General features: G+C 43.9%; 1 protein-coding gene across 5 annotated transcripts in view; it reads right to left on the reverse strand.

Moving 5' to 3' along the window:
* nrxn3b (neurexin 3b) overlaps nt 1-21,761 on the reverse strand; it is a 610,311-nt gene that overhangs the window by 72,196 nt on the left and 516,354 nt on the right. For 4 of the 5 annotated variants that reach the window (XM_036976206.1, XM_036976208.1, XM_036976205.1 and 1 more), the window contains 3 exons: nt 15,048-15,137; nt 12,906-13,015; nt 12,552-12,752 (listed from right to left, as the gene is read on the reverse strand). In XM_036976206.1, coding sequence (XP_036832101.1) covers nt 12,552-12,752; nt 12,906-13,015; nt 15,048-15,137 — 401 coding nt within the window. The remainder of the gene's footprint in view (nt 1-12,551; nt 12,753-12,905; nt 13,016-15,047; nt 15,138-21,761) is intronic. The other variant, XM_036976207.1, reaches the window with a different exon arrangement.

A 21,761-nucleotide genomic window follows, 5' to 3' on the forward strand; every position in this document is an offset into this window, starting at 1 on the left:
CATGGAGTGTGACAGTTAAACTAAGCTTATGAGACATTTATAAGTTATATTCTTCAAGAATCAATATATATATATAAAGTATATATAAAGTCCAAAAATGGATGTAGCAACTACAGATTGCCCCTTTAAGTCTATGAAAAGTGTGCCAGTTTGAGCATGTGTCCATTAGGCCTATGGATTCATTTTGTTTTAATCAGCATGAATTAGATTGATCTAAACTCAGCAAAAAAAGAAACGTCCCTCTTTCAGGACCCTGTCTTTCAAAGATAATTTGTAAAAATCCAAATAACTTCACAGGTCTTCATTGTAAAGGGTTTAAAATAAACATGCTTGTTCAATTAACCATATACAATTAATGGACATGCACCTGTGGAACGGTCTTTAAGACACTAACAGGTTACAGACGGTAGGCAATTAAGGTCACAGTTATGAAAATTTAGGACACTAAAGAGGCCTTTCTACTGACTCTGAAAACACCAAAAGAAAGATGCCCAGGGTCCCTGCTCATCGGCGTGAACATGCCTTAGGCATGCTGCAAGGAGGCATGAGGACTGCAGATGTGGCCAGGGCAATAAATTGCAATGTGAGATGCCTAAGCCAGCGCGACAGGGAGACAGGACGGACAGCCGATCATTTTCGCAGTGGCAGACCACGTGTAACAACACCTGCACAGGATCGGTAGATCCAAACATCACACCTGCAGGACAGGCACAGGATGGCAACAACTGCCTGAGTTACACCAGGAATGCACAATCCCTACATCAGTGCTCAGACTGTCTGCAATAGGCTGAGAGAGGCTGGACTGAGGGCTTGTAGGCCTGTTGTAAGGCAGGTCCTCACCAGACATCACAGGCAACAACGTCGCCTATGGGCACAAAACCACCGTCGCTGGACCAGACAGGACTGGCAAAAAGTCTTCACTGACGAGTCACGGTTTACTCTCAACAGGGGTGATGGTCAGATTCGCGTTTATCGTCGAAGGAATGAGCGTTACAAAGAAGTCTGTACTTTGGAGCGGGATCGATTTGGAGGTGGAGGGTCCGTCATGGTGGTGTGTCACAGCATCATCGGACTGAGCTTGTTGTCATTGCAGGCAATCTCAACGCTCTGTGTTACAGAGAAGATGATCCTCCTCCTCATGTGGTACGCTTCCTGTAGGCTCATCCTGACATGACCCTCCTGCATGACAATGCCACCAGCCATACTGCTCGTTCTGAGCGTGATTTCCTGCAAGACAGGAATTTCAGTGTTCTGCCCAGATCTCAATCCCATAGAGCACGTCTGGGACCTGTTGGATCGGAGGGCTCGGGCTCGGGCCATTACCCCCAGAAATGTCCGGGATCTTGCAGGTGCCTTGGTGGAAGAGTGGGGTAACATCTCACAGCAAGAACTGGCAAATCTGGTGCAGTCCATGAGGAGGAGATGCACTGCAGTACTTAATGCAGCTGGTGGCCACACCAGATACTGACTGTTCCTTTTGATTTTTAACCACCCCCCTCTGTTCAGGGACACATTATTCAATTTCTGTTAGTCACATGTCTGTGGAACTTGTTCAGCTTATGTATCAGTTGTTGAATCTTGTTATGTTCAGACAAATATTTACACATGTTAAGTTTGCTGAAAATAAACATACTTGACAGTGAGAAGACAATTATTTTCTTGCTGAGTTTATAAAAGCTCCACTTTTATTCCATAGGCTGGGATCTGCACTATGCAGCTGTTGCAAGTGCGCATTTTTCACTGGCTGTCTATTGGTTTCAAAAATAATGATTGATAGGCAGCTTAAACTTCTTGAATTCAACCATTACTGGGTTCAACTACACATTTAGATTTGTGAACAGTCATCCACAACAACCACAATCCATAAGGCGCAAATAGCTAAATGAGAGAGCAGCAGTGTGATTCACATCAATGCTCTATGTAGATATCAATAATAAGTGATATCTGTATCGTTGTAGGCTACACCACTGCTATCATCAATACCTCCAAGGGTTTATTCAACTTGGATAATCTTTGGATTCCGACAGCAGTCGTACCATTGGAAGACGTAGCTTGGACTGCTCTTTTCCCGGGATCTATCAAACACATTTGGTGTCATCATAGTGGTCTCTGACATCATAGTGGTTGGTCTCTGACATCATAGTGGTCTCTGACATCATAGTGGTTGGTCTCTGACATCATAGTGGTCTCTGACATCATAGTGGTCTCTGACATCATAGTGGTCTCTGACATCATTGTGGTCTCTGACTTGTGGTCAGACTCACTCAGGTGGAACAAACTTAAACTAGCGCCTTTTTTCAATGCTGATTTGAATGTCATTGAGAAAACAGAAAAGTGTGAAAAAACTATTTTCTCGCAAACGTACTTTTTCAATTTAAAAGTAATCCTCCAAGTAATCATCTAGTTTTTTTTATTGTTTTTTTGTAATCCCTGTTACCCTGTGTGGCACACACACACACACACACACACACACACACACACATACACACACACACACACACACACAACCTCCTGTTAGCTCCACTACTATTCTATGACCGTCTACGTATAAATGTGTAATAAATTGTATTCATGTGTTATTCATTACTATATATTAATAAACATGAAAATTTGAAGTAATTAAACACTCAATCATTTTTAAATTACCCTCTCTAGATTAAACTATGTACTTCATTTCAGCAGGTAGCTAACATAATTATTCTCCATTAGTTTCCCTCTCACCAACAATGCTAACCTACCAAGTAGAAGACGACGGACGAAAGCAATTTCACACCGACGACAACAATGCTAATAACTTTAAACCCGCCTCCTCCATGGTCCAGGATTACAGCCTACTATCCTAATTACCCCCACGTGTGTGTGTGTGTGTGTGTGTGTGTGTGTGCGTGTGCGTGTGCGTGTGCGTGTGTGCGTGTGTGTGTGAATGGAGTTCATTGAGAAAGAGATGCTGATCTCCCTCGATAGGGTAGATTGTTTAAAGGATTCCATTGCCAGCTCCCATTCCCAACCAGAGGCAATACTGTTTGATTACACATCTTCCTCACACTACGTGCACATATCATACCTCACATACTTTTAATAAGACTGTCCGGTACTCATTCATGAGGTATATTGATATATCTCTCTGTCTCCATATGATTAACACTGGGTTGTGAATATATGACAGCACGATGACTCACGCTACTCTCCTCTCCCCCTTTCCTCTCCTCCCACAAAAAAGGGGGATAAGGAATAAGAGCTAAAATCATTAGGATTAGTCATCTTGCTTTGAGGCGTAGCATCAAAGAAAGTGTAAACGGCTAAACGGAGGAGAACGTGGAAGTACAATCGCTCCGAATATATCTTCTCTTGGCTGTCTCTCCATATATATTCTCTAGGCAGAGTGAGAGAGATTCCCCCCTGCTTTCAGAAATGCTGGAGGCAACTCTCTGTATATGTGAACTCCTTGAATTACAACCATACGGTTGGGCCTCAGCATGATATGCACTATACCTTTGACTACAGTTGAAGCTATTGCTTTAATCTGGGACTTAGCTGCTTTGAAGAATTCAGACTGCAAATTTGAAGGGGAAAGATTGGCAGGCACCATTTTATGTCATCATTTTAGATTGCGCTTCTCTTCATTTGGGAACTCTCTCTAGTGGTAGCCCCTCTGTATATGTCTATGGGACCACAGCTGGAGCTCAATCAGCTCAGTATTGCTGGTCCCTGTGGAGCGTCAGTGTTATCCTCTTTCTCTACCAGACATACTCCCTCTGGGACAGACTATTCACACATCACTGGATATTTTCATCACCCCCATCCCTCCTCTCTACCTGGCCACCCTGTCCTAACCTGGGCCTCCAGGCCTCGCTCAGCTCCAGTCCTGAGTAGAAAGTCTACCTCCCACAGAGACTATCATTAATTAAGCGTGTGATTGGCTCTATCTGCTACCCCGCACCTCTCTCTCTCTCTCTCTCTCTCTCTCTCTCTCTCTCTCTCTCTCTCTCTCTCTCTCTCTCTCTCTCTCTCTCTCTCTCTCTCTCTCTCTCTCTCTCTCTCTCTCTCTCTCTCTCTCTCTCTCTCTCTCTCTCTCTCTCTCTCTCTCTCTCTCTCTCTCTCTCTCTCTCTCTCTCTCTCTCTTTCTCGCTCCCTCTCTCGCTCCCTCTCTCGCTCCCTCTCTCGCTCCCTATGTTGATGTTTCTCCTTTTCTTTCTCTGTCCCTCTCTATCTTTTTCTTTGTCCCTCTGTCTCTTTCTGCAGTTGTGTTGATCCACAGATGAAATGCGATCCAACACCTCATGGGACCAAGATGGCATGTCATGCCAGAGAGTGTCAGAAAGACTGACCAAAATAGCCCCAATTCAGTCTCTCCCTTTTAATTTATCTTCTCTTTCTGTCTTTCTCTCTCTCTGTCTTTCTCGATCTCACACACACTCCCAGCCAGGGGCCTTGCAAGTCTCTGCACTACCACAACATCACAATGTGCCAACTGCCAACCTCTAGAGGTTCTCTCCTCATCTCATGTCTCTTACAGTAGCTCTCACGCCACATAGTTTACAGTCAACCAGGGATCTGTAAACCACAGCCCCAGAAAATGAATTCACAACACTGTGACACAACAGTGTGAATCAAAATGGCTACAGCCCTTGGACTTGAAGAGTTCCTTGAAATAGTCAAGAGAAAAGCAAGAAAACTTATTGGGAGCTCCTCCAGAAGTTAGAGATAGTTAGAGAGAGACTACTGTAAGATACCCCATGACTATGGAGATCAGTCTGGCCAATAAGCATTCAAATCAACCTGGTATGCTAGGCACACTTGTTCATTTGTATGCTTGGTATCAGAGTCACCAAAATATACCAGTATTCGACTTTGAGAAGATATGGTCTCATAAAGACGCCGTTTATGACCTGTTTTTGTGATACGGACAGCCTTGTGATAGTCTGTGATATAAGACACTATATTTCTCCATAATAATACTGGGTATTCTATCTTCCACGATGACCTTGTTGATGCAGCAGGCAGGCAGGTGAGACAGGCAGCAGAGACAGGCAGACGAGACAGGCAGCAGAGACAGGCAGGTGAGACAGGCAGGTGAGACAGGCAGACGAGACAGGCAGACGAGACAGGCAGACGAGACAGGCAGACGAGACAGGCAGGGGATGCAGGCAGGTGAGACAGGCAGGTGAGACAGGCAGGGTAGACAGGCAGGAGAAACAGGCAGGGGTGACAGGCAGGAGAGACAGGCAGGGGATACAGGCAGGGGATACAGGCAGGTGAGACAGGCAGACGAGACAGGCAGACGAAACAGGCAGGGGATACAGGCAGGGGATACAGGCAGGTGAGACAGGCAGGTGAGACAGGCAGGTGAGACAGGCAGGGTAGACAGGCAGGAGAGACAGGCAGGGGTGACAGGCAGGAGAGACAGGCAGGAGAGACAGGCAGGAGAGACAGGCAGGTGAGACAGGCAGGTGAGACAGGCAGGAGAGACAGGCAGGGGAGACAGGCAGGGGAGACAGGCAGGTGAGACAGGCAGGGTAGACAGGCAGGAGAGACAGGCAGGGGTGACAGGCAGGAGAGACAGGCAGGAGAGACAGGCAGGAGAGACAGGCAGGTGAGACAGGCAGGTGAGACAGGCAGGAGAAACAGGCAGGGGAGACAGGCAGGGGAGACAGGCAGGAGAGAAAGGCAGGGGATACAGGCAAGGGACACATGCAGGGGAGACAGGCAGGAGAGAAAGGCAGGGGAGACAGGCAGGAGAGACTTGCAGGGGAGACAGGCAGGGGAAGGGGATACAGGCAGGAGAGACAGGCATGGGAGACAAATGGATCTGAATCAGCAGGATGGCACCAGCATAATGCTCTATTGATGCCCATAAAGTGTGTGTGTGTGTGTGTGTGTGTGTGTGTGTGTGTGTGTGTGTGTGTGTGTGTTACCTTCATCCGGACCACCCTATTCCCTACATCCAGACCATCCTATTCCCTACATCCAGACCACCCTATTCCCTACATCCAGACCATCCTATTCCCTACATCCAGACCACACTATTCCCTACATCCAGACCACCCTATTCCCTACATCTAGACCATCCTATTCCCTACATCCAGACCACCCTATCCCATACATCCAGACCACCCTATTCCCTACATCCAGACCACTCTATTCCCTACATCCAGACCACCCTATTCACTACACCCAGACCATCCTATTCCCTACATCCAGACCATCCTATTCCCTACATCCAGACCACCCTATTCCCTACATCCAGACAACCCTATTCCCTACATCCAGACCATCCTATTCCCTACATCCAGCACATCCTATTCCCTACATCCAGACCACCCTATTCTCTACATCCAGACCACCCTATTCCCTACATCCAGACCATCCTATTCCATACACCCAGGCCATCCTATTTCCTACACAAATACCATCCTATTCCCTACATCCAGACCATCCTATTCCCTACAACCAGACCATCCTATTCCCTACAACCAGACCACCCTATTCCCTACATCCAGACCACCTTATTCCCTACATCCAGACCACCCTATTCCCTACATCCAGACCACCCTATTCCCTACATCCAGACCATCCTATTCCATACATCCAGACCACCCTATTCCCTACATCCAGACCACCCTATTCTCTACATCCAGACCACCCTATTCCCTACACCCAGGCCATCCTATTCCCTACACCCAGACCATCCTATTCCCTACACCCAGACCATCCTATTCCCTACACAAAGACCATCCTATTCCCTACATCCAGACCATCCTATTCCCTACACAAAGACCATCATATTCCCTACATCCAGACCATCCTATTCCCTACACAAGGACCATCCTATTCCCTACATCCAGACCATCCTATTCCCTACACCTAGACCATCCTATTCCCTACACCCAGACCATCCTATTCCTTACATCCAGACCACCCTATTCCCTACATCCAGACCACCCTATTCCCTACATCCAGACCACCCTATTCCCTACATCCAGACCATCCTATTCCATATACCCAGATCTTTTTTTACCTCTCTTTACCTCTATGCAGGCGCTCACTGCAACAGGCAGTGATGACACGGAGAGGTCATCATTATTGAGGCACTGGATAATTTGTTTAACAGTGCTGGTGTCTGTTATATCAGGTGTAAATCTCCTGTCTTATCTGCTGTCTTGTGTGAATTTAAGTATGCTCCCTCTAATTCTCCCTCCCGTTTTAGAGGACCTGAGCCCTAGGATCATGCCTCAGGATTACCTGGCCTGATGACTCCTGGCTGTCCCAAGTCCAACTGGTCGTGCTGTGGCTCCAAGTTTAACTGTTCTGCCCGCGGCTAGGGAACCCTGACCTGTTCACCCTACGTTCTACCTTGTCCCGGACCTGCTGTTTTCGTCTCTCTCTCTATACCGCACCTGCTGTCTCGAACACTGAAAGCTTGGCTATGAAAAGCCAACTGACTTTTACTCCTGAGGTATTGACCTGTTGCACCCTCTACAACCACTGTGATTATTATTTGACCCTGCTGGTCATCTGTGAATGTTTGAACATCTTGAAGAACAATCTGGCCTTAAATGGCCATGTAATCTTATAATCTCCACCCGGCACAGCCAGAAGAGGACTGGCCACCCTTCAGAACCTGGTTCCTCTCTAGGTTTCTTCCTAGGTTCTGGCCTTTCTAGGGAGTTTTTCCTAGCCACCATGCTTCTACATCAGCAATGCTTGCTGTTTGGGGTTTAAGGCTGGGTTTCTGTACAGCACTTTGTGACATCTAATGATGTTAAAAGGGCTTTATTAATGCATTTGATTGATTGATTGTCTGTTGGTTGGCCCTGTTGCTCCGGGGCTGTTGGGAGAGTTATGGTTAGTATGAACACTGCCAATTCAATCTGTCCTCCAAGCATCAAAACAACGCTCGGCGTGATTACTTTCTTGGCAAGCCGGAGACATTCATTAGCTTACATTCACAATCCATTTCCACAAAACCCTTTGTTATACAGGGTTGCATGGCGAGGCAGGGCCGAGAGGAGGCAGCGAGTCAGTAAAGGACAGGAAGAGACACCCAGGTTGTTTCCCGGATGGCACCCTATTCCCTACATACTACTTTTGAGTCCAGAGCCCTGGTCAAAAGTAGTGCTCTTCAAAGGGAATAACGTGCAATTTGGGGGACTGGTGCCCCATCCCCATCCCCAGAGCTGACAGGACAGACTAGACATATATATTGAATCCCTAGAACGCCACTCTGAACATTACATTGAAGGGAAAGTCCAGTCTATGGGTTACATTTTTATGAGGCTAAGAGGAAGTGAAACCACGTCTGTATAGGACTGACTCGGGAGAAGCGTTTCAATCCTCTGCCACTGTGAAACAGATATCCAATCCTCTGCCACTGTGAAACATGTATCTAATCCTCTGCCACTGTGAAACATGTATCTAATCCTCTGCCACTGTGAAACAGATATCCAATCCTCTGCCACTGTGAAACATGTATCTAATCCTCTGCCACTGTGAAACATGTATCGAATCCTCTGCCACTGTGAAACATGTATCTAATCCTCTGCCACTGTGAAACAGATATCCAATCCTCTGCCACTGTGAAACATGTATCTAATCCTCTGCCACTGTGAAACATGTATCTAATCCTCTGCCACTGTGAAACATGTATCTAATCCTCTGCCACTGTGAAACATGTATCTAATCCTCTGCCACTGTGAAACATGTATCTAATCCTCTGCCACTGTGAAACATGTATCTAATCCTCTGCCACTGTGAAACATGTATCTAATCCTCTGCCACTGTGAAACATGTATCTAATCCTCTGCCACTGTGAAACATGTATCTAATCTTCTGCCACTGTGAAACATGTATCTAATCCTCTGCCACTGTGAAACATGTATCTAATCCTCTGCCACTGTGAAACATGTATCTAATCCTCTGCCACTGTGAAACATGTATCTAATCCTATGCCACTGTGAAACAGATATCCAATCCTCTGCCACTGTGAAACATGTATCTAATCCCTCTGCCACTGTGAAACATGTATCTAACCCTCTGCCCCTGTGAAACATGTATCTAATCTTCTGCCACGGTGATACATATACCCAATCCTCTGCCACGTGATACATATACCCAATCCTCTGCCACGGTGATACATATATCCAATCCTCTGCCACGGTGATACATATATCCAATCCTCTGCCACGGTGATACATATATCCAATCCATGATAAACCAAGCAAGGAGAAGAGCTCAAATCCCCAAACCTGGCAAGTAAAGGAATCGCTTAAACCAGGAGCCGCATGGTTGGCAGCAGTAGTAGTCATGTGGACAATGGTAATTGAAACCGAAGTAAAACCCTTATTGAGGAGGCCAATACTTACTTGACTGTCTACTTGTTATAATTATACTAATAATCTTAGAACATTACATTCAGGAAGTATTCAGACGCCTTGACGTTTTCCACATTTTGTTACGTTACATCCTTATTCAAAAATCATCATCAATCTACACACAATACTCCATAATGACAAAGCAAAAACAGGTTTTTTTGTTTACTGAGGAATGGCTTCTGGCCACTCCACCATAAAGGCCTGATTAGTGGAGTGCTGCAGAGATGTTTGTCCTTCTGGAAGGTTCTCCCATCTACACAGGGGAACTGTAGAGCTCTGTCAGAGTTGTCAGAGACTGTTTTTGCTTTGTCACCTCCCTGACCCCCCTTCTCATCCGATTGCTCAGTTTGGCCGGGTGGCCAGCTCTAGGAAGAGTCTTAGTGGTTCAAAACTTCTTCCACTTAAGAATAATGGAGGCCACTGTGTTCTTGGGGACCTTTAATGCAGACATTTTTTTTGTACCCAGATATACGTGCCTCAACACAATGCTATCTCCGAGCTCCTAAGACAATTCCTTCAACCTCATGGCTTGGTTTTTGCTCTGACATGCACTGTCAACTGTGGGACCCTATATAGACATGTGTGTCTTTCCAAATCATGTCCAATCAATTGCATTTACCACAGGTGGACTCCAATCAAGTTGTAGAAACATCTCAAGGATGATCAATGGAAACAGGATACACTTGAGCTCAGATAAGTCTCTTAAGAAAAGGGTCTGAATACTTATATAAATAAGTAAGTATTGGCATTTTTCAACGGCTGGCCTTGCTTTTCACCTGGCCCCAGTCAACAGCTCTGCACCCCCCACAGCAACTTGCCCAAGCCTCCCCCATTTCTCCTTCACCCAAATCCAGACAGCTGATGTTCTGAAAGAGCTGCAAAATCTGGACCCCTACCAATCAGCCGGGCTCGACAATCTGGACCCTCTCTTCCTAAAATTATCCTCCGCAATTTTTGCAACCCCTATTACTAGCCTGTTCAACCTCTCTTTCGTATCATCTGAGATCCCCAAAGATTGGAAAGCTGTCTCGGTTATCCCCTCTTGAAGGGGGGAGACACTCTAGACCCAAACCGTTACAGACCTATATCTATCCTACCCTGCCTTTCTAAGGTCTTCGAAAGCCAAGTTAACAAACAGATCACCAAACATTTTGAATCCCACTGTACCTTCTCCTCTATGCAGTCTGGTTTCCGAGCTGGTCGTGGGTGCACCTCAGCCACACTCAAGGTACTAAACGATATCATAATCACCATCTACAAAAGACAATACTGTGGAACCGTATACATCGACCTGGCCAACGCTTTCGACTCTGTCAATCCCCGCATTCTTATCGGCAGACTCAACAGCCTTGGTTTCTCAAATGACTGAGAAACCAAGAGTTCAGTGTGTCAAATCGGGGGGCCTGTTGTCCGGACCTCTGGCAGTCTCTATGGGGGTGCCACAGAGTTAAATTCTCAGGCCGATTCTTTTCTCTGTATACATCAACGATGTTGCTCTCGCTGCTGGTGATTCTCTGATCCACCTCTACGCAGACGACACCATTCTGTATACCTCTGGCCCTTCTTTGGACGCTGTGTTAACTAACCTCCAGATGAGCTTCAACGCCATACAACTCTCCTTCCGTGGCCTCCAACTGCTCTTAAATCCAAGTAAAACTAAATGCACGCTCTTCAACCGATCGCTGCCCTCACCTGCACGCCCGCCTAGCATCACTACTCTGGACGGTTCTGACTTAGAATATGTGGACAACTACAAATACCTAGGTGTCTGGTTAGACTGTAAACTCTCCTTCCAGACTCATATTAAGCATCTCCAATCCAAAATTAAATCTAGAATTGGCGCTTCCTATTTTGCAACAAAGCATCCTTCACTCATGCTGCCAAACATACCCTCATTAAACTGACCATCCTACCGATCCTTGACTTCGACGATGTCATTTACAAAATAGCCTCCAACACTCTACTCAGCAAATTGGATGCAGTCAATCACAGTGCAATCTGTTTCGTCACGAAAGCCACATGTTACTCACCACTCCGCCCTATGTGCTCTCGTTGGCTGGCCCTCGCTTCATATTCATCGCCAAACCCACTGGCTCCAGGTCATCAATAAGTCCTTACTAGGTAAAGCCCTGCCTTATCTCAGCTCACTGGTCACCATTGCAGCACCCACCCATAGCATGTGCTCCAGTAGGTATATTTCACTGGTCATCCCCAAAACCGCCTTTCCTTCCAGTTCTCTGCTGCCATTGACTGGAATGAATTGCAAAAATCACTGAAGCTAGACACTCGTATCTCCCTCACTAACTTTAAGCATCAGCTATCAGAGCAGCATACAGACCATTGCACCTGTACATAGCCCATATGTAAATAACCCATCCAACTACCTCATCCACATATTGTTATTTATTATATTTAATATATATATATATATATATATATATATATATATTATTTCTCCTTTGCACCCCAGTATCTCTACTTGCACATTCATCTTCTGCACATCTATCACTCCAGTGTTTATTTGCGAAATTGTAATTTTACTTCATTTGCACACACTAAATATAGACTTTTCTTTTGTGTTATTGACTGTATTCTTGTTTATTCCATGTGTAACTCTGTTGTTTGTGTCGCACTGCTTTGCTTTATCTTGGCCAGGTTGCAGTTGTAAATGAGAACTTGTACTCAACTGGCCTACCTGGTTAAATAAAGGTGTTCTCAATTGGCCTACCTGGTTAAATAAAGGTGTTCTCAACTGGCCTACCTGGTTAAATAAAGGTGTTCTCAATTGGCCTACCTGGTTAAATAAAGGTGTTCTCAACTGGCCTACCTGGTTAAATAAAGGTGAAATAAAAAACAATAAAATTAAAATAAGGTTTTTCTGTTTTTTATTTTTAATAAATTTGCAAACATTTCTAAAAAACTGTTTTCACTTTGTCATTATGTGGTATTGTGTGTAGATTGAGGGAAAAAAATCTATACGTTTTAGAATAAGGTTGTGGAAATGTAACAAAATGTGGAAAAAGTCAAGGGTCCGGAATACTTTCCGAATGCACTGTGTGTCCAACAGGTAACATGATGTAACATCACACATTTCCCTCCACTAATCTTTCATACACACACGTCCATTTCCTCCCTCCCTGATCAATGACCCCCCCCCCCCCCATCTTCCCCTACACATACCTGAATGGTGGGTGGGGAGCGCTGTTTCCTCGTGGTGGTCGTAGACAGAGTTGTAGTGGTCTCTATGAAGGTGGTGGACATCTCAGGTGGCACAGAGGTGGTGGTGCGGGCAGCGCCCCTACTGGTGGGCATGTCACCCACCAATCGGACGCTCCCGTTCACCTTGATGTTGGCGTGACCTTCGGCGGCCATGTTGAGGACCTTAGAATAGTATATATTATAGAATTAGATTTTACTTCCTGCTTTAATTATATGTGTACACTCAAAATGGCTGCCAGTCCACCCATTACGGCTTTTTCAGCTGGAGTGGATTTCTTTCGACTTTTATTTATCAAATCAGTCAACGAATCGTACCTTTAGTCCGTTGTAGTAGAGGCCAGACAGCTGGCCCTGGTAGGGGCGTTTACGGTCATTACCACCTATAGAGATGGCCGCCTGGGTGTTGAAGATGGTGAGCTGCCGGCCTGAGAGGAGACGGGAGGGGGACAGCAGGGAGAACACCATTACAATGCACTTAAATTGGTTGTACTTGATTCGTTTAAGTAGTCTACACTCATATTGTCCACACGTTGGTTTTACTGCATTTATAAATCTTTACCTCTAATGCCCCTCTGGGGACAAGCGCTGGGAGTTTGTGTGCGTTAAGGTGTGATGTGTCAATGCATCTCGACTCATGCATATTTAACGTGCCGATGTTTTAATTGTGTCTGTATCAGACCTGGGTTCAAATACTATTTAAAATATATCACTTGAATATTTGAAGGTATTTGGAAAAACACTTGGAAAGTATTGGAAAATACTCTAATAAACTCCCATGCGCTTAACCCATGTATTTGAAAACAGTATTTGAAATAAGTTTTTGAAAATACTCTCAAATACAATTTGGTATACTTTCTTATTCATTATTATTATTTTTTTTACAAATAACCATTAAAATACTCAAATACAGCTACTTGTTTTGGACTGTGTATTTGAAAATACTCTCAAATACAATTTGGTATGCTTTCTTATTCATTATTATTATTTTTTTTACAAATAACCATTAAAATACTCAAATACAGCTACTTGTTTTGGACTGTGTATTTGGAAATACACAAATAAAAAGTATATTAAATACCAGATACTCAAATACACATGTATTTGAACCCAGATCTGTTTATAAATAAACAAAGGTCAGTTAAGTGTGTTTGGAAAAGATCTTTGACTCATGAAACCAGAAACATTCACTGCATTCGTAATCCCCTGAACAACGCAATATAATCACGCAGTTAAATTATTTAAAAGAAAAACAAGGGAGACCTTTGTATTGCAACATAATGTGATAAAATGCAACTAATAGACTGTCGTACATGTCATGAAATCCACAGTAAACTTCCATAAACGGGAGTTAAACCATCGCAGTCAAAACACACTGCTCATGCATTAGTTCTGAAATGAATTATACAAATAACACTCGGAATACAGGAGAATCCTAATTGGAAATCAAATTTCCATAACACACACACACACACACACAGCACTGCAGGCTCATTGCATTTGTCACATTCACAATTACAATACATTGGGCATGAAATGAAAAGGGAAATAAATCTCATATCATTGTAACATAAAAATAAATATTATGTTGATCCATGCATGTAGTACATGCTAATAGGATCATAAACTGCTTTGTGTTTTTAGACGTTGTTAAAGGGACTTTATAATCATCTTAGCAAGTTTAGGCAATCCACTTTAAATGTAGTTTATAATGATATTATGTCAAGCAGGAAAATTAGTAAGAAGCAGAATATATTGGGAGCACACCTCTCCATTGTAATAAACAGCAGTGAGGTAGAGACGATGAACAGTAAAACAGACTGTGTGGAGTGGAAGTAGACCATTTCATTCCAAAAGTTCTATTCTATTTCAGGGCAGGCTACACGGTGATGGGCTTATGTTAGTGCTGAGTAGAGTTCGAACAATAGGTCCCAATTACTGTTACTATTGCTGTCACCAAAACAAGAGGAATGCTTCGGTTGGGTGTGTCAAACCACTGTCGTGGGAGTAACACCCCAAAATAGAGCCTGGAAGTTCGTTTAGAGCTCCAACTCAAACAAATATACACTCTCTGTTAAGTGTGTCCACAAATATTACTGGAGCTTTCAGCAGGGAGATTTGTGTTTCTTTTTTTAGCAAAGTTCAACTATTGGTTGTGAGACATCAGATTTGATCATGTACTGTTTGTGGATTACACCAGTCCCTTTAATAACTGGTCAGCTTCAATGATTCAAAACTCTGAATTTAAACATGATGACAAGAAGGGAATGGCAACAAAAAAGAAGGGAAAAACGAACAAAATACAATTGACAGTAAGTTTAGTTTAATTATGGTTTAATGGGTTTGAAAAGGAATTGCTGTGGATCCATTCTAGAAGGATTGAGAGGAAAACAAGCCAATGACATGACAAGAAAACAACAATATTCCAGAATATTCTAGAAGATCTGGTAAAAGGTTTACCTTTCTCCTGCAGCCAATCTTCTACCGGCCTCTTATAATTGAATGGGATTTTCTTATTACCCATTTGATAGCGCTCAACGTCGCTGGGTCCTTTAAAGTTTGAAAGTTTAGAGAAAAACTTAAAACAGTCGGCAAAAGCAACTGTCAAACAATCATCATTCACATTTAGACACCGATTTAGAAAAATGGTTTAGCCTTGTTTATAATGAAAAGTAAAACAATTGTTACGCGGAATTTCTACATAAATATTTAGTTGTTTAATTTAGAAAACTTGGTAAAATAGGATTTTTGAGAATATTGGACAGTCAATGGCCTACTTTAGCAACGCTTGGTTTCAAATAAATAACCAAATAAACATAGACAACAATCCTGTAAAGCCACGTCCTTGAGAACAGAACACACAAAGAACCTGGAAAAACCAGTCAATCGTCTGTGCATTCATTTGTGTTGAACAATACATTCCACATTTCAATCTACATAATAACCTGAATTCATTAAACCTCAACAGATGTGAAGGGAAAAAGATCAGTCTGTTAAATAGGTTTGCATGTCTGAACAGCCCTACTCAGGAACATATATTTTGAATCACTTTTCCCACTGGACAACACCTGAACACTTGATCTGTGTCCCCAATGGCACCCTATTCCCTATATATTGCACTACTTTTTACACAAAAGTGCAAAAGTAGTGCACTATATAGAGAATAGTGTTTCATTTGATACATAACCCTGCTCATACATTTCATGCGGCCAAGGAACAAGTCAGTTTAACAACTATTTTGGAGAGAAGGAGGGGAAATAGATAGCGAAGGAGTGAAATAAAACAGGTAATTTGCAGAGCTGCAAACCTGTTGGGAGAAAAGTCCCCTGATGACAGAGATTTGAGAAGGACACAGGATACAGATGACATTATTACCAGGTGGTGTAGGAGTAGGAGTGTGTCTGTGCGTTTGTGTGTGTGTCTGTCTGTATGTGTGTCTGTGTGTCTGTCTGTATGTGTGTGGTGCGCATGGGTGTGTGTGATTATGAGTGTAGTGTGTATGTGTGTGTGTGTGTATGTGATTATGGGTGTAGTGTGTGTGTGTGTGTGATTATGGGTGTGTGTGTGTGTGTGTGTGTGTGTGTGTGTGTGTGTGTGTGTGTGTGTGTGTGTGTGTGTGTGTGTGTGTGTGTGTGTGTGTGTGTGTGTGTGTGTGTGTGTGTGTGTGTGTGTGTGTGATTACGGGCATAGTGTGAGGTCTCTGTTAGAGTGATACCCTGGTTGCTGCTCTGAGACTGAAGAGAACATGTTCTGGTAGGAGGAATAACTCTGAGACTGAAGAGAACATGTTCTGTCAGGAGGAATAACTCTGAGACTGAAGAGAACATGTTCTGTCAGCAGGAATAACTCTGAGACTGAAGAGAACATGTTCTGTCAGGTGAATAACTCTGAGACTGAAGAGAACATGTTCTGGTAGGAGGAATAACTCTGAGACTGAAGAGAACATGTTCTGTCAATTGAATAACTCTGAGACTGAAGAGAACATGTTCTGGCAGGAGGAATAACTCTGAGACTGAAGAGAACATGTTCTGTCAGCAGGAATAACTCTGAGACTGAAGAGAACATGTTCTGGTAGGAGGAATAACTCTGAGACTGAAGAGAACATGTTCTGGTAGGAGGAATAACTCTGAGACTGAAGAGAACATGTTCTGTCAGTTGAATAACTCTGAGACTGAAGAGAACATGTTCTGGTAGGCGGAATAACTCTGAGACTGAAGAGAACATGTTCTGGTAGGAGGAATAACTCTGAGACTGAAGAGAACATGTTCTGGTAGGAGGAATAACTCTGAGACTGAAGAGAACATGTTCTGTCAGTTGAATAACTCTGAGACTGAAGAGAACATGTTCTGGTAGGAGGAATAACTCTGAGACTGAAGAGAACATGTTCTGTCAGCAGGAATAACTCTGAGACTGAAGAGAACATGTTCTGGTAGGAGGAATAACTCTGAGACTGAAGAGAACATGTTCTGGTAGGAGGAATAACTCTGAGACTGAAGAGAACATGTTCTGTCAGCAGGAATAACTCTGAGACTGAAGAGAACATGTTCTGTCAGGAGGAATAACTCTGAGACTGAAGAGAACATGTTCTGTCAGGTGAATAACTCTGAGACTGAAGAGAACATGTTCTGGTAGGAGGAATAACTCTGAGACTGAAGAGAACATGTTCTGTCAGCAGGAATAACTCTGAGACTGAAGAGAACATGTTCTGGTAGGAGGAATAACTCTGAGACTGAAGAGAACATGTTCTGGTAGGAGGAATAACTCTGAGACTGAAGAGAACATGTTCTGTCAGGAGGAATAACTCTGAGACTGAAGAGAACATGTTCTGTCAGCAGGAATAACTCTGAGACTGAAGAGAACATGTTCTGTCAGGAGGAATAACTCTGAGACTGAAGAGAACATGTTCTGGTAGGAGGAATAACTCTGAGACTGAAGAGAACATGTTCTGTCAGTTGAATAACTCTGAGACTGAAGAGAACATGTTCTGGCAGGAGGAATAACTCTGAGACTGAAGAGAACATGTTCTGGTAGGAAGAATAACTCTGAGACTGAAGAGAACATGTTCTGTCAGGAGGAATAACTCTGAGACTGAAGAGAACATGTTCTGTCAGCAGGAATAACTCTGAGACTGAAGAGAACATGTTCTGTCAGGAGGAATAACTCTGAGACTGAAGAGAACATGTTCTGGTAGGAGGAATAACTCTGATCTGATGCATATATCCAGCAGGGCTTTGTATTTTACACAGTACAATCTCTCTCTCTCTCTCTCCCTCCCTCTCTCCCCCTCTCTCTCCCTCTGTCTCCCTCTCTCTCCCTCCGTCTCCCTTTCTCTCTCTCCCTCTCCCTCCCTCTCTCCCCCTCTCTCTCCCTCTGTCTCCCTCTCTCTCCCTCTGTCTCCCTCTCTCTCCCTCCGTCTCCCTTTCTCTCTCTCCATCACTCTCCCTCACTCTCCCCCTGTCTCCCTCTTTCTCTCTCAATGCAATTCAAGGGCTTTATTGGCATGGGAAACATTATGTTAACATTGCCAAAGCAAGTGAAGTAGATCATTTAAAGAAAGTTAAATAAACAATACAGAAGGTCCATGTTGTGTCTATATACAGTGTTGTAACGATGTGAAAATGGTGAATGTACAAAAGGGAAAATAAATAAACATAAATATGGGTTGTATTTACAATGGTGTTTGTTCTTCACTGGTTGCCCTTTTCTTGTGGCAACAGGTCACAAATCTTGCTGCTTACCCATCGCTCTCTCTGTACTATTTTTAAGATAAATATCTATAGGCTAAGCTATATCTCTAATGTCTGAGCCTGTGATTGTATAATATGCTAAACATATAGAATATATGCAATGACCAATTCCCATCCTACTTGTGCATGTGGATGACATGCTGAGGCTTTATCCATGCATTCAGTGATACACTTCGACTATCAATTTCGGGAGATCAAATATGGCTTTGTGTTTTCAAACAGACAGAGATACTACCGTCTGTGAAGTTTGTCCTGAATAATGCAGGAAGTGAAATGATGTCACTACTTCCCTCGATGAGGATGTTTTGGAGAAACAAAGACACTTTGACACTGTTTCAAGGTACGGAAGGAATAAATAATACATTGACTGCAGCTTTTTGGAGTTGATAATAGGAAGTGCGGGACTTCAAAAGCGTGAATATACTTAAAGGCCCAATGCAGCCATTTTTTATCTCAACATCAAATCATTTCTGGGTAACAATTAAGTACCTTACTGTGATTGTTATCAATTAAAATTGTTAAAAATAGCTTCTTAGCAAAGAGAAATTTCTCAAGCAAGAATTTTGCTATGACTGTATGGGAGTGGTCTGAGTGGGGAGGGGAAAACTGAAAACTAGCTGTTATTGGCAGAGAGGTTTTGAACTATCTTCTTATCAATAATTGATAACTAACTAAACTAAGTGATGTCACCAGGCAGGCCAAAACGCCATCCCTGCAAAACAGGCTGAAATTTCAGGCAGTCTTTTCAAACAGCTCTTACACTTAAAGGGCATTAACATTATTTTTTAAATTTCACAATATTATTCCAACCTCATAGCTTGGAAATATATATGAAACACATGAAAATCACATCACTGGGCCTTTAACACATTCTTTTAATAATACATCGCAGCACACTCGCTGAGTCAAATGTTCTCACGTCACAACATGTTTCAGTTACGCGGGGAGACCCCCTATCAACTCAGCTCAATCATATTCCCCCGCAAACTATGGTTAGAGGAGAACACACATTAACTAATGGCTTTTTGGGAGTCTCTCTCAGCCTCTCCTTCACTCCTCCTCTCCTCCTCTCCTCCTCTCCTCCTCTCCTCCACTCCTCCTCTCCTCCTCTCCTCCTCTCCTCCTCTCCTCCTCTCCTCCTCTCCTTCACTCCTCCTCTCCTCCTCTCCTCCTCTCCTCCTCTCCTCCTCTCCTCCTCTCCTTCACTCCTCCTCTCCTCCTCTCCTCCTCTCCTCCTCTCCTTCACTCCTCCTCTCCTCCTCTCCTCCTCTCCTCCTCTCCTCCTCTCCTCCTCTCCTTCACTCCTCCTCTCCTCCTCTCCTCCTCTCCTCCTCTCCTCCTCTCTTTCTGTCTTTCTGTCTTTTTTCTGCTTTTCTTTTTTCTTTTCTCATTTCTTAAGAGAGAAAAAAACTGTGTGGCTTCAAAGATTCAATCAATCCCTATCCCAGTCTGCTGTTCCCACATGCTTCAAGAGGGCCACCATTGTTCCTGTTCCCAAGAAAGCTAAGGGAACTGAGCTAAACTTCCGTCATCATGAAGTGCTTTGAGAGACTAGTCAAGGACCATATCACCTCCACGCTACCTGACACCCTAGACCCACTCCAATTTGCTTACCGCCCCAATAGGTACACAGACGATGCAATCGCAACCACACTGCACACTGCCCTAACCCATCTGGACAAGAGGAATACCTATGTGAGAATGCTGTTCATCGACTACAGCTCAGAATTTAACACCATAGTACCCTCCAAACTCGTCATCAAGCTCGAGACCCTGGGTCTCGACCCCGCCCTGTGCAACTGGGTATTGGACTTCCTGACGGGTCGCTCCCAGGTGGTGAGGGTAGGTAACAACATCTCCACCCCGCTGATCCTAAACACTGGGGCCCCACAAGGGTGCGTTCTGAGCCCTCTCCTGTACTCCCTGTTCACCCACGACTGCGTGGCCATGCACGCCTCCAACTCAATCATCAAGTTTGCGGACGACACTACAGTGGTAGGCTTGATTACCAACAACGACGAGACGGCCTACAGGGAAGAGGTGAGGGCCCTCGGAGTGTGGTGTCAGGAAAATAACCTCACACTCAACGTCAACAAAACAAAACAAAGGAGATGATTGTGGACTTCAGGAAACAGCAGAGGGAACACCCCCCTATCCACACCGACGGGATAGTAGTGGAGAGGGTAGTAAGTTTTAAGTTCCTCGGCGTAAACATCACAGACAAACTGAATTGGTCCACCCACACAGACAGCATCATGAAGAAGGCGCAGCAGCGCCTCTTCAACCTCAGGAGGCTGAAGAAATTTGGCTTGTCACCAAAAGCACTCACAAACTTCTACAGATGCACAATCAAGAGCATCCTGTCGGGCTGTATCACCGCCAGGTACGGCAACTGCTCCGCCCACAACCGTAAGGCTCTCCAGAGGGTAGTGAGGTCTGCACAACGCATCACCGGGGGCAAACTACCTGCCCTCCAGGACACCTACACCACCCGATGTCACAGGAAGGCCATAAAGATCATCAAGGACAACAACCACCCGAGCCACTGCCTGTTCATCCCACTATCATCCAGAAGGCGAGGTCAGTACAGGTGCATCAAAGCAGGGACTGAGAGACTGAAAAACAGTTTCTATCTCAAGGCCAACACACTGACTCAACTCCAGCCACTTTAATAATGGAAATTGATGGGAATTGATGTAAAAAAATGTATCAGTAGCCACTTTAAATAATGGCACTTAATATAATGTTTACATACCCTACATTACTAATCTCATATGTATATGTACATACGGTACTCTATACCATCTACTGCATCTTTATGTAATACATGTATCACTAGCCACTTTAAACTATGTCACTTTGTTTACATAACCTACATTAGTCATCTCATATGTATATACTGTACTCGATACCATCTACTGCATCTTGCCTATGCCGTTCTATACCATCACTCATTCATATATCTTTATGTACATATTCTTTATCCCTTTACACTTGTGTGTATAAGGTAGTAGTTGTGGAATTGTTAGGTTAGATTACTCGTTGGTAATTACTGCATTGTCGGAACTAGAAGCACAAGCATTTCGCTACACTCGCATTAACATCTGCTAACCATGTGTATGTGACAAATAACGTTTGATTTGATTTGATTTGACGTGTTCAGATTAAAAAGGGCTGAGAGGGAGCGTGGGTGTTGGTAGGGGAGGAGAAGAGGAGGGGACGAGAGGAGGAGGAAGGAGGGGAATGTAAATTAAGATGGAAGGGCTGCTCTCTGACAAGCACTGCAACTCTTTGAAAAAAAGCTTATATTTAGAACCTAAAAAAGGGTTCTTCAGCCGTCCCCATAAGAACCCTTTTTGGTTCTAGGTAGAAGCTTTTTCACAGAGGGTTCTACATTGTATCCAAAAGGGTTCGATCTGGAGTAAAA

Source organism: Oncorhynchus mykiss, chromosome 4, assembly GCF_013265735.2.
Source record: "Oncorhynchus mykiss isolate Arlee chromosome 4, USDA_OmykA_1.1, whole genome shotgun sequence".
Taxonomy (NCBI): Eukaryota; Metazoa; Chordata; class Actinopteri; order Salmoniformes; family Salmonidae; genus Oncorhynchus; species Oncorhynchus mykiss.